Genomic DNA, 13,045 nt, shown 5'->3' on the forward strand with positions numbered 1-13,045 from the left:
TTTATATGTGGTCTGCAAAAATTGTTGCCCCAGTTGTTACAAATGGAACATAAAGGTATGATATTAGAAGATTTTTTTGTTATGCAACTGGAACCTATGTCCTACCTGACATGGGACCTCCTTAAGCAAACATTTTGAGAGCCTATGCTTTGATCTCTAAGAGTAGAATGTGCCGTAGTGGTTGATTCATTAAAAGGACTAGACGTTTTTTAGAGTTCTTTCCTCTTAAAAAAAAGCCCATCAAAAGGTATTCAGGATTCCACCTTGTCTGGGAAATGGCAGTCCTTGTTCTCACCAGCCCATGGAGCATGTGTGAAGTACCGCAGTTGCCAAGCTCTCCACGCCAGGCCAGTTCGTGTACTTGAAAGGAAGTTTGTCAACTGGAATTTTCTCCTCTGAACCAAAGTCAAATGCAAAACGGTAAAATGAACATGTGGGAAGCTCTTAACCTTTCCTGTCTAGCCATGACACACTTGCTCACGTTATTTATGTGACAGTTCTAGCTATTTTGGATTAATCAATCACTCTATTACAATGTCAAAACTATGTCGGCAGGCACCGTGTTACTTCTTGGCTTCAAGGTAGAGTCCTTTCTGTCCTATGTTGCTTATTCCACTCTCACCCCCGTACAGGAGCCATCTGCTAATTTTGCCTCTCGACAAGACTGTGCTCTTCAGTGGATGCCAGCTTTAGCACAAGTCAATAGAGCTCTCTCATCATGAATAAGGCAAAACCACGCAGCAGGCTAAATTAGGAGGAGTATGGCCAGCAGATCAAGGAAATTTCATTCTTCTTGGCCTCATGCTGGTGAAAACACAGATTGATCCAGGTTTGGATTCCCAGCTGAAGGAGGGATGCTGAGAAACTGGAGAGGGTGTTCGGGGGGCTCTGAGACGGGGTTCAGAGCCCGTGACTGCACAGAGAGGCTGAGGAGCCAGGTTTGTTTGATCTGGCAGAAAGGAGGCTAAAAGAGGAGCTAATAGCAGTCTGCAGCTACCTGAAAGGAAGTTACAAAGACAACAAAGCCAAACTCTTCTCAAGTGACAGACAGTATAAGGGGCTAGTGGCCACAAATTGCATCTTGAGAACGTCAGGTGGGTTCATGAACATCTCATTGGTGAAGTTTTTCTTAGTCTAGCACTTTCACCCATCCCCAGAGAGGCTCTAGAATCATCCTCCAGGGGGTTGCAGGCAAAACAGAACTGTGACTGACCTGGTCTAGTGTTGGCTCCAAGATGTTGGGCTGCTGATGGCCCTTCCACCCTACGTTGTTGTCCCTTATCTGTCACATTTGTTGCATATCGGGGTGATTTCTTCTTGAATTCTCCCAGCTTTTCCTTTTAGCACTTTCACTTGCTCTGCAATAACTTTGCCTACCCTCCTCAGTCTCCAAAATACCGAAGCTGTGCTTCTTAGTGTCAGCTACGAGTACATTTAGCCACCTCATCTTTGATATCATCAGACTTCTTCAGAATTGCTCTTTATCCACAAAAGAGTTACACTTCTCTGGTGTAGCTTCTCCTGCTGCTGCTTTATGACACTTCCTTCTGCTCTCACCTCTTAACTTCTATCTTCACTCCTCAAGTCTTTGTTTTCCCCTTTTTCACGACTTGCTGGAATGCCAGTTAGGATTTGTTCTCTTATACTGATGTTAATCTAAACACAAGATTCCTCTGAGCCATTGAATTACTTCCTATTTTCAAGATCTTTAATTCAAAAGCCCTTACAGCATATTCCTCTCTTCAGAGTTCAGTGCAAACCACTTGCAGATTTCATTGCAACCAGATTCTCAAGTTCGGTCTCCATATCTTAAGTTGTTGCAGGGCTTGGTTCCAGGTAGGTTTCATTCTCCTTTCTTTGACTTGTCTGGATTTCTGCAGGTATGCTTGGATCTGGGTTGACACTGGTTTCAGAGCTAGGTTATAGGCTCTTATAAAAGTCACATGTCACTGAAGTAAGGTGACATGAAATGCCGTGGCAGTTCCTACTGTAAACTCAGGATTACCTTGAAGTTTCTTTATTAGCATTTAAACTTTTTTTTTCTTTAAAAAATAAAAAATAAATAAATAAAATAAAGAGGGTGGGAGGGGTGATTGCTGTTGCTGACTGGTACCAGACCTGCCAGCATAAAACCTGCAGGTCACAGCAACCCCCTGCTTGCTCCTTTCTTTTTCCATCACTGGTAGATGCCCTGTTGGTGTGGGTCTTCAGGGTGAGAGCTGAGCATAAAACCAGGGTTTATCTGGATACAAAACCAAACTCTGTGTGTCTATGACTTAAGCCACAGTTTTTGGTCTTTCCCTGCCATTGCTAATGTGACTGTTTTTCTGTCATCTTCTGTCCCAAGGCAGATTCAGTTTTACAGTGCTTTTGTATTGTTTCAGACATAAAGTTTTCTGCTGCCCTAATCCTTCTTCCGTTTTATACAGCCAGTTTCACCTAAGGCAACTTAAACAGCACTGAGCCCTTTTGAAATTCTCACCGTAAATGACTAAAATCAAACTCCCTGCATGTGTCACCCTCCTTTTTTTTTAAGCATATAAGTGTCATAATCATGATTTGTAAAAGTCATTTCGGTGAACACTTAAACACCATGAAACTGTCTGTCTGTTTTATGGAGACTGTTAGCTCCCTGAGACAGAGATGGTTTTCTCTTCCTGCATGACACCAAATAGAAGGCCTGTGCCTAATGAGTGATAATGGTAGAATTCATTTTTCAATGTATTTTTTTTTTCCTCTCTTTCTGCAGCCCCAGGCTGTCCAAACTTCCTGGTTGGGTTTTGAAAGATGGAAGCACGTTTCTGGACAAGGTACTGTACCGATGGTTAGAATTTTCTTGCCATGTGAAAAGCCAACAGACAGGCGAGGAGCTCTCACTACAGGAACAATACTTCCATGCTGACTCATCGCAAAGGTTTCTATGTGTACCGTTACTGGCCGTGGTGTCCTTGTAGAGCAGAACATTTTGAAACAAAATGCTAATAGCAACTCTGAGGCTTTCAGTCTTCAGAGGTAGCCTGGCTTTAAAAAAAAAAAAAAAAAAAAGCCTTTTAAAATGCAGAAATCATTTGTTTGAGTATTTTCTTATTCCGCGAAGCTCCATAAATAATAGTACTTTACCTTTGTAGAGTGCCTTTTTTTTTTTTTTTTTTTTTTTTATTCAACAGTCTCACTTTTCTGACACTAAAGTTTCATAACTTGCTTGTAAATGAGGTTGGTATCGTTCCCTCTTTTAGACAGGAAAACTGTAAGTGAATAGTTTGCCCATGGGAGGTCTCTTACAGAGGAAAAGCATGACTTTGGCCTCTGTTGAAATCAACATGTGTTCTGCCACTGGTCATAGCAGGGAGGATTTTATCTCCAGCCTCTGAATTCTAAGACACAGGACTGACTCAGCTACATGAGAGATGCTTTTTCTCTTTTTTTTCCCCCATCTTTTCATTACATTAGTTTTGTAATGAGAATTTATCTGGGGCTTCAACCGAAACTAGGCACTGCAGCATTCAGCTTGATCTGCCATAGGGGAACAATGAACACAAAAATATGTCAGATGCTAGTAAAATAGGCATACTTTTCTGATGTCTGCAACAGTAGATATCGGTAGAGAAAATACTGTTTTAATAGACTGTTCTCCAACTAGGTGAACATTAAAGGATAACAGTAATAATAGTTGCTTTTGTAGAGGACTTTTGGGCTGATCTGATTTTTCCAGGCAAGAGAGCTGAAGATTGTAGATGAAAGACCTGAGTTTTCTTCTCACTGGAGACAAAAGAAACTGTATAGGCAGCACTTCTGTTAGTAAAATAGTAACAGCTCTATTCAGAGCACATGCTAACAGGGAAGCACAGAGCTACAGAGCCTCAGTGGCAGGAATTGAGTTACCCAGTTTGAATTCCCTGGAATTTGTTTCTCCTGAACCCCATTCTTGGTCTGAGAGCCTTTGGATTCTGTTTTATTCTGACAAACAGATAGGCTGTCAGTATATTTCTAAGCGATGTATTTACATTTGTGTGGTGCTGCTGCAGTGTGTGCACAGGAGAATCTTCAAACTTGCACAGTGTCAATGGAAATCATGTGTTAAAAATTCAAAGGCAGCATCTCCTACCTTCACCTTGACCGTTGTAACTGCTTGGAATGGTAAATACTTTGACCCATGCTGGAAAAAGGCAAAGGAAAGAGTCAAAGGAGGATGTTTTATCATGTTGGGTGGACATTCCTGTTATAGCACTCTCTGGATGACAGTTATAAAACTTACGTCCTGGAGAGGCACTGAAATTTCCTGCGATCTAGTTTTAATCATTTTGAACTCCCTTGAGATGAGGTTAGGAGACTTCTGCCACTAGATGTAATTGCTCATTCGTTATTAGTTGGCAGGTGCACTGTAATTATTAAGAATTGGATTCAATCTTTAATTCTATCAGTCTGAAGCTGGCTGAGACCACTCAATTCAGGAAAAGCAACAGAAGAATCTGTGAGGGAAAGTGTGGGTGATAGCTAGCCTGTGACATATATTAGGATTAGAGTTGAGAATATTTTTGTTTGCTGTTTTCCATACTCAAAAATGTCACTTCTCCATTGACAAAAATTTCTGATGTCAGCCCTTGATAAAGGGAAAGAAAACAAGACTAGAGATCAAATAGGGGTAAATATAATTAAAAGTGCTACAAGGAACTTAAAACATCTTTGGGGAATTTATCAAGTGCTCTGAGATGAGCTAAAAATTGTGTTCTGCTACTAGTAAGACAGTTTTGCTTCTCAAAGACATCAAACTTTCTAAATTCCAAATTTGTAAGATAGCTGGGACACAGTAAATGTGCTGTAGAGATCTCCCTGGTTGGGAAAGCTCCAGTTCCAAGAAGGGAGGTCTTCATGACCTACAATTCAGATCATTTTCCTTCTGATTCTGGTAGACAAAGACACCTTCAATTGTTAAAACTCAGCTTCATAGCACAGCACCTCTTTAACTGCTCCCTTTGTAGCCCCAGAAACACCGGTCAGTGGTTACCACAGTTTTTTTCTGTACTTAACAGAGTGTGCTGCCTTCATTCCTCCAAGTGAGGATCTGATCCCTTGAAGTACCAAGCAGCTTCACTTCTCATGAAAGCAATTTCAGCAGGTTTGCTTACACCAAATGATGTCTAGAAGGGGAATAAACATAGTGTAGTAGAGGATTGGAAATTTCCAATGATAAAGAAAAGGCTTGAAAGAGCAAAACTCACTGTACTGGAGTAACGTATTGTATTTTTGAGTCTTCTGATTTGTTTCTCTTGCAGGAACTAAAGGAGTGCTCTGGCCATGTGTTTGTAGACTCTGTGCCTGAGTTCTGTTTGCCAGAGGTGAGTTTATTCCAAAACATTGCTCAAACATCTGATTACTATTGTATGGGAGGAATTTGCTAAATTATTATTATTATTAGCAGATTCGTGCTAATTTATTACTACTCAGTAAATAATACTGAAACTTCATAGTGTTAAGGTACCTCTAGTATCTGTGAAAAAAGAATGGAAACATCCCTTTTCAGCAATGATTTTGGGAGGTCTGGAAGGTCTCCTTGAGCAGATCAGTATCTCACAAAAGAATAAGAAAGACCTGACTGTCCTTTTTATGGGCCCTCCAAAGACAATATCACTGAGCTGGACTTGATTATGACAGGATGCATGTGCTGATCTAGATAAGGGCAGCTCGTGAAGACAAGGAGAGCTGCTTGTCTCTAACCACGGACCCGTGGCATGCCTTTTGGAGCTCCCCTGGGGGCTGTGGTTAAGGCACTGTTTGCTGCTGGGTTGCTGTCAGACTTGCTGTTCTGCAGGCAGCAAATTTGAGGAAAAATGTTTTACTGTCTTCTGTACTACTCATTGGGTCTTCAAGTAAAAAGCTGTACCCTCCTATCCACAGTCATAGCTGTGCAAGTAGCTGCTGCTCAGGCTGGTTTTGCCAAGAATACCTGGGTTTAAATGAAAAGAAAAAAAGGAAAACAAGACTATTGTGCAAGTGTTTGAATTAACTGGGCTTACCTGTCTGCAGGAGAGCTGAAAGAGTGAAAAGCTGAGCAGCGAGCAGTGAGGATGAATGATGGCGAATAGTCTGGGAATAGTATCCTCTTTCCTCAGCTGTGTTCAGGCTGTGATAACATCAGTTCTTTCATTTCACGTTGGGATTGCTTTTGGGCAGGGATTTTTTTTTTTCTTTCTGCCTGAGCTTGTTGACAGGAACTGCGAATCTGTCTTGGAAGATTGCTGTCAGCTTGCTGGGGTTCTAGCTAGCGGTATTTATGCCTGTTGATTCCATGAAACTCACCTCTCACAGGTTCTGACTCTTGTCATCTTGATTCTTCAAAGCCAGTCGGCAGCTCTGGCACTGATTTTGGGAAATTTATATCAACAGATCTGTGTTTGATTGTTAGTTTTCCCCAGCAGGAAAGGATATAATCTGATCACAAAATAAAAACACTGGTAGTCCTGTATTCTTGTGTGCTTTCTGGTTACTGTCCTGTGGAATGGTAGGGGTATAGGAAGCATCTCTATGCCCAGGAGGTGCCTTTGCGTCCCAGATCTTGGAAAGAGAGTGTAGTTTCTGGATTCCATTTGGGATTGAGACAATGTGAAGGAATGCTGCACAAGTCACCATTGTAAGGACTAGACAAATAGCCTCGTAAATGCTTTCATTCCCCAGCTTCCCAACAGATGCAAAGCCTTCTCCAGAAGCACTAGGATCAGATCTGCTAGTGACACACAGCTCACAGCTCTAGCTTTACAGGCTTCCGTGTCTGGAGGAGGGTTTAGAAATGTTGCTGGTGTTCAACAGCACAGTATAAGAAGGAGCTTGTGTGAAAATAGTTTTGTCTTTTTCCATGCCACTTCTTTTGAAGAAACTTGTCTGCAAAAGCGGTTAGAGAATCACGGTATCATTTCCAGGAACACCACTGCCAAAGAAAGCCAAGTTTTGAATGTAATCCAGAAGCCACAAGGTGATAAGAGGCTGTCTCAGCAGCAGAGTACACTTCCACATGTCAGAGTGCAGAGTGCGGCCCTTTCTTTGCTTGGCAACCTTTTGGTCTCTCTCACTTCACATTCAGGAAACATTTTTAAACCTCTTCACTCCGTGGGCACTTTTAGTGAGATTGCTGTGAATCCCAGGGAAGATTTTACTTTGTTTTGGTTTCGACACCCTTTCATCCTATTAGCAAATGCTTCCAGAATGCTGAGACGTGGGACATTTAAGCTTGGAAAGTGATGATCTTTATCCTCTTCTACCTCCCGATGGCTTGCTGGGCTGGAGTGACTCCCTTTTTGGTTCTGTATCACCTGGACACAGCTGAAAATCAAACCATGAAGGACCAGCTTGGTAGGAGCAGTCATCAGCAGGCTCTTTGATACCACGTAGTGAGCGTACTTTTGGCTGGTAAGCTTTGTAAGGTAGAAAGTGTCCTGCCATGAACTGGAGGATAGTGTTTCACCTGCTGTACTCAGACTGGAGATCATGCCTCTGAAATCAGCTGTGATCATGGATTGAGACCATGAATGCTTAGTTTTGAGTTAAGCAGCTTGTCACCAGAACACTGTGTCAGCCCTCTGAAAAGACGAGTGACCTACTTTCTTGCCATTTTTATTCAAATTGCTGGACCAAGCCTTGTAATCAGATAATATGTGCTTGATGAGTGTTGAATTCCATTAGCTGCTCTATAATAACTGAGTTAGAGGTCATATATCTTGTAAATTTCTGGCTTGACACCATTTGTGTTATAGCATTACCAGTAAATATTTCTAATTAAAATTCCTTTAACAATGTGTGTGTCCTGGTTTCAGTTAGCACAGAATTAATTTTCTTCCTAGTAGCTGGTGGAATGCTGTGTTTTGGCTTAGAATGAGAAGAGTGCTGATAACACCCCGATGCTTTAATTGTTGCAGAGCAGTGCTTATACTAAGCCAAGGACATCTCAGCCTTTGCTCTGTCCTGCCAACAGGCAGGCTGGGGGTGCAGTAAGAGCTGGGAGGGGACAGACCCAGGACAGGTGACCCAAACTAGCCAAAGGGGTATTCCATACCATCTGACGTCATGCTAAACAATATATAGGGGTGGCTAGCCGGGGGGAGGGGGCCGGACTGCTCGGGGTTAGGCTGGGCATCGGTCAGCGGGTGGTGAGCAATTGCATTGTGCATCACTTGTTTGTACATACTATTATTACTTTCGTATTATCACCATTGTATCATCATTATTATTATTATTATTATTATTTTCCTGTCTTATTAAACTGTCTTTATCTCAACTCACGGGCTTCACTTTCCATTTCTCTCCCCCGTCCCAGAGAGGGAGGGGGGAGGGTGAGCGAACGGCTGCGTGGTGTTTAGCTGCCAGCCGGGTTAAACCACGACAGTCTTTTTTGGCGCCCAACGTGGGGCCCGAAAGGTTGAGATAACGGCAGATCTGACCAGAGTGTGTTAAACTAAAATTGGTATAAGTATTAGACCTGCTTAATAGTCACTTGTCATAATGCTGATTGCTTTAATCTCAACTGTGCTGCGCCTGTTTTCCAAATTGAGTATTATAGCACGTTATTTTCCGTATGTGCTCTCTGTCATGTTGTTTATCCTCTCCGGGCCCTGGTTTCAGACCATTATGGTACTGTGTGTTGTATCAGTGGCTTATGAGATGATGAAATATCTGGCCATGACTCTAACCTGGTATTTGTACTCAGTAACATCTTCGATTCTATACTTTGGAAACTGTATTTTGGAAACTATTAGCAATTGTATCTGTTGCCTTTTTTCATTAGGGAGTCAATCTGTGGAGGGGAAAGGGGAAGATAATTTTTCTTACTTGATCACTCTCCCTTTCTCCTTCACCACCCCTGTACCCTCCTTGATCACTCTCCCTTCCTCCTTCACCACCCTCTTATCCTCCGAGTTTATTACAATAGCTCTCCAAGATATTGAATATCCTTGGGATACTCAGACCAGCATAGTCCTGTTGTTCTGCCTCCTGAATGCACTTCAGGTTCTGCTTAAAGTTAAACAACTACTTAGGAAGCTCATCCGGAGATCTGCCCGGAGGCAGTATAGTTGTGGGTGGCAGGGAGTATGGGAGGATATGGGCAGGCATCTAGACCAGTTGGCACCCCCAGTGTTTTGGAAATTCACCCCTGAACAAGTGCAAAATCCTCAAAAACTGGCAGAATGCTTGAATAAAAGGTGTCGCGATTCGGGAAGTTCCAAAGTAACACAAATCATTGTAACATGCTGGGGCCTGGCTTACGCCTATCGAGCTGCCATGGATACTGCTATCAACTTAGTGACAGACCCTGCGGCCACTCCAAGTCCCGTGACAGATCCAACGGCCACTGTGACCCCTACGGTGGACTCTGCAGCCGCTCCAGTCCCAGCTTCTGCAGATGCTCCAGTCCCAGCTTCTGCAGATGCTCCAGTCCCAGCTCCTGCAGCCACTCCAGTCCCAGCTCCTGCAGCCGCTCCAGTCCCAGCTCCTGCAGCCGCTCCAGTCCCAGTTCCTGAAGCCGCCCCAGTCCCAGCTCCTGAAGCCGCCCCAGTCCCAGTTCCTGCAGTCGCTCCAGTTCCAGCTCCGGCCGCTACTCCAGTCCCAGTTCCTGCAACTGCTCCAGTCCCAGCTCCTGAAGCTGCTCCAGCTCCAGCTCCTGAAGCCGCTCCAGCTCCAGCTCCTGCAGCTGCTCCAGTCCCAGTTCCTGCAGTCGCTCCAGTTCCAGCTCCGGCCGCTACTCCAGTCCCAGTTCCTGCAACTGCTCCAGTCCCAGCTCCTGAAGTCGCTCCAGCTCCAGCTCCTGAAGCCGCTCCAGCTCCAGCTCCTACTGCTGCTCCAGTCCCAGCTCCTGCAACTGCTCCAGCTCCAACTCCAGCTCCTGTAGCCGCTACAGCTCTGGTTCCTGCAACTGCTCCAGCTCCTGTAGCCGCTCCAGCTCCTGTGGCCGTGTCAGAGAAACGAGCTGTAGCAGTGCAAGTTGACCCTGCAGAGGGCATTCCAACCCCTGTGGCAGACCCTGTAACAAAGTCAGAGAAACGAGCAGTAGCAGTGCAAGCTGCCCCTGTAGAGAAGGTGAAAATATGGTATAGAAATTCAAGTCGTTTAGAACGCAGAGAGTCTTCTGCCAATCCAGGTAAGGCTTCTGCCAAAACTAAGTATAGAGATGACGAAGATGATGATGACGCTGGGCCGTCAAGGATTCAGGAGGAGGAAGATGAGGATGCCGAAAGAGCAACAGTAACTACCCGAAGCCTAAACGAGCGCGAGCTACGAGATGTGCGAAAAGATTTTGGTCGCTGTATAGGTGAGCAGCTTGTCACCTGGCTGCTCCGGTGCTGGGACTCTGGAGCCAATTGTGTGGAATTAGACGGCAGGGAAGCCAAGCGGCTGGGATCCCTTGCTCGAGACGCCGGCATTGACAAAGCAATTGCAGATGGAGCACGACCCACCAGCCTCTGGAGGCGTCTCCTCTCAGCTGTGAGGGAAAGGTATCCCTTCAAGGAAGATATTTTATGTCTACCAGGCAAGTGGACCACTATGGAGAAGGGAATCCAGTACCTGAGGGAATTAGCCGTACGGGAAGTGATTTATGAGGATCCAGACCTCAAACAAACATCCACAGATCCAGATGAAGTCAAGTGTACACGACCCATGTGGCGGAAGTTTGTACGGAGTGCACCATCATCATATGCCAGCTCATTGGCAATAATGGCCTGGAAAGAGGATGAGGAACCCACAGTGGGTGAAGCGGCTAAACAACTCCGGCAGTACGAAGAAAGTCTCTCCTCTTCCTTACAGGCCTGCGTCTCAGCTGTGGAGAAACTTTCTGAAAAGGTTCACCAACTTGAAGAGAATCTATTGTCCTCCCCACCTGAACCAACCAGTGCCCACCGACCAAAGGAGAACACTTGGGAGAAACTTTCTGAAAAGGTTCACCAACTTGAAGAGAGATTATTCTCCTTCGCACCTGTACAAAGCAGTGTCTCAGCTGTCAGGGGTAGGCGTTCACCCACACAAGGAAGACGATATGGTGGGTACTCACCCCGTGCCACCCTGTGGTTTTACTTACGAGACCATGGAGAGGACATGAGAAAGTGGGATGGAAAATCTACCGCGACCCTGGAGGCACGGGTACGTGAGTTGCAAAAGAAAACAATCAGGAAAAAGGGATTCTCCGAAAAGTTTGCTGCTCCAACTTCCAGCAGACAGTCCTTCAAACACAGAAACGAGGAAGATTCTGACCAGGATTAGGGGGGCCCTGCCTCCAGCCAGGGGGAGGAAAGGGACAATCGAGTTTATTGGACTGTGTGGATTCGATGGCCTGGCACATCACGCGCACAGAAGTATAAGGCTTTAGTAGACACCGGTGCACAATGTACTATAATGCCATCGAGCTATAAAGGACCAGAGCCCATCTATATTTGTGGAGTGACAGGGGGATCTCAGCAGTTGACTGTATTGGAGGCTGAAGTGAGTCTGACTGGGAATGAGTGGGAAAAGCACCGCATTGTGACTGGTCCGGATGCTCCATGTATCCTTGGCATAGACTATCTTAGAAGAGGATACTGCAAGGACCCAAAAGGGTTCCGGTGGGCTTTTGGTATTGCTGCCTTAGAGACAGAGGGCATTAAACAATTATCTACCTTGCCTGGTCTCTCAGAGGACCCCTCTGTTGTGGGGTTGCTGAGGGTCGAAGAACAGCAAGTGCCAATTGCTACCACAACTGTGCACCGGCGGCAATATCGCACCAACCGAGACTCCCTGATTCCCATCCATAAGCTAATTCGTCAATTGGAGAGCCAAGGAGTGATCAGCAAGACTCATTCACCTTTCAATAGTCCCATATGGCCAGTGCGAAAGTCTAATGGCGAGTGGAGACTAACAGTGGACTATCGCGGCCTGAACGAAGTCACGCCACCACTGAGTGCTGCAGTGCCGGACATGCTGGAACTTCAGTATGAACTTGAATCGAAGGCAGCCAAGTGGTACGCCACAATTGATATCGCTAATGCATTTTTCTCCATCCCTCTAGCAGCAGAGTGCAGGCCACAATTTGCCTTCACTTGGAGGGGAGTCCAATATACTTGGAATAGGCTGCCCCAGGGGTGGAAACACAGCCCTACCATTTGCCATGGGCTGATCCAGTCTGCACTAGAGCAGGGGGAAGCTCCTGAACACCTGCAGTACATCGATGACATTATTGTGTGGGGTGACACAGCAGAGGAAGTTTTCGAGAAAGGGAAGAAAATAGTCCAAATCCTTCTGAAAGCCGGTTTTGCCATAAAACAAAATAAAGTCAAAGGACCTGCACGGGAGATCCAGTTTTTAGGAATAAAATGGCAAGATGGACGTCGTCAAATCCCAATGGATGTGATCAATAAAATAACAGCTATGTCTCCACCAACTAACAAAAAAGAAACACAGACTTTCCTAGGTGTTGTGGGGTTTTGGAGAATGCACATCCCAAATTACAGTCTGATTGTAAACCCACTCTACCAAGTAACTCGTAAGAAGAATGAGTTTGAATGGGGCCCTGAACAACGACAAGCCTTTGAACAAATCAAGCAGGAAATAGTCCATGCAGTAGCCCTTGGGCCAGTTCGAACAGGACCAGATGTAAAGAATGTGCTCTACACTGCAGCCGGGGAGAACGGCCCCACCTGGAGCCTCTGGCAGAAAGAACCTGGGGAAACTCGAGGTCGGCCTCTGGGGTTTTGGAGTCGGGGATACAGAGGATCTGAGGCCCGCTATACTCCAACTGAAAAGGAGATATTGGCAGCATATGAAGGAGTTCGATCTGCTTCGGAGGTGGTCGGTACTGAAGCGCAGCTCCTCCTAGCACCCCGATTACCGGTACTAGGCTGGATGTTCAAGGGAAGGGTCCCCTCTACGCATCATGCAACTGATGCTACATGGAGTAAGTGGGTTGCACTGATTACTCAGCGGGCTCGAATAGGAAACCCCAGTCGCCCAGGAATATTGGAAGTGATCATGGACTGGCCAGAAGGCAAATACTTTGGGATATCATCAGAGGAGGAGGTGGGTCGTGCTGAAG

The 13,045-nt window shown here is 45.3% G+C and overlaps 1 protein-coding gene across 1 annotated transcript in view; it reads left to right on the top strand.

Annotated features, from left to right (window-relative positions):
• The window catches only part of INTS9 (integrator complex subunit 9), a 73,669-nt gene that overhangs the window by 5,816 nt on the left and 54,808 nt on the right, over positions 1 to 13,045 (top strand). The window contains exons 3-4 of the mRNA XM_082755735.1: positions 2,750 to 2,810; positions 5,274 to 5,336. Of these exons, the coding sequence (XP_082611861.1) occupies positions 2,750 to 2,810; positions 5,274 to 5,336 (124 nt within the window). The remainder of the gene's footprint in view (positions 1 to 2,749; positions 2,811 to 5,273; positions 5,337 to 13,045) is intronic.

The sequence above is a fragment of the Aythya marila genome, assembly GCF_965140915.1.
Source record: "Aythya marila genome assembly, chromosome: 3".
NCBI lineage: Eukaryota > Metazoa > Chordata > Aves > Anseriformes > Anatidae > Aythya > Aythya marila.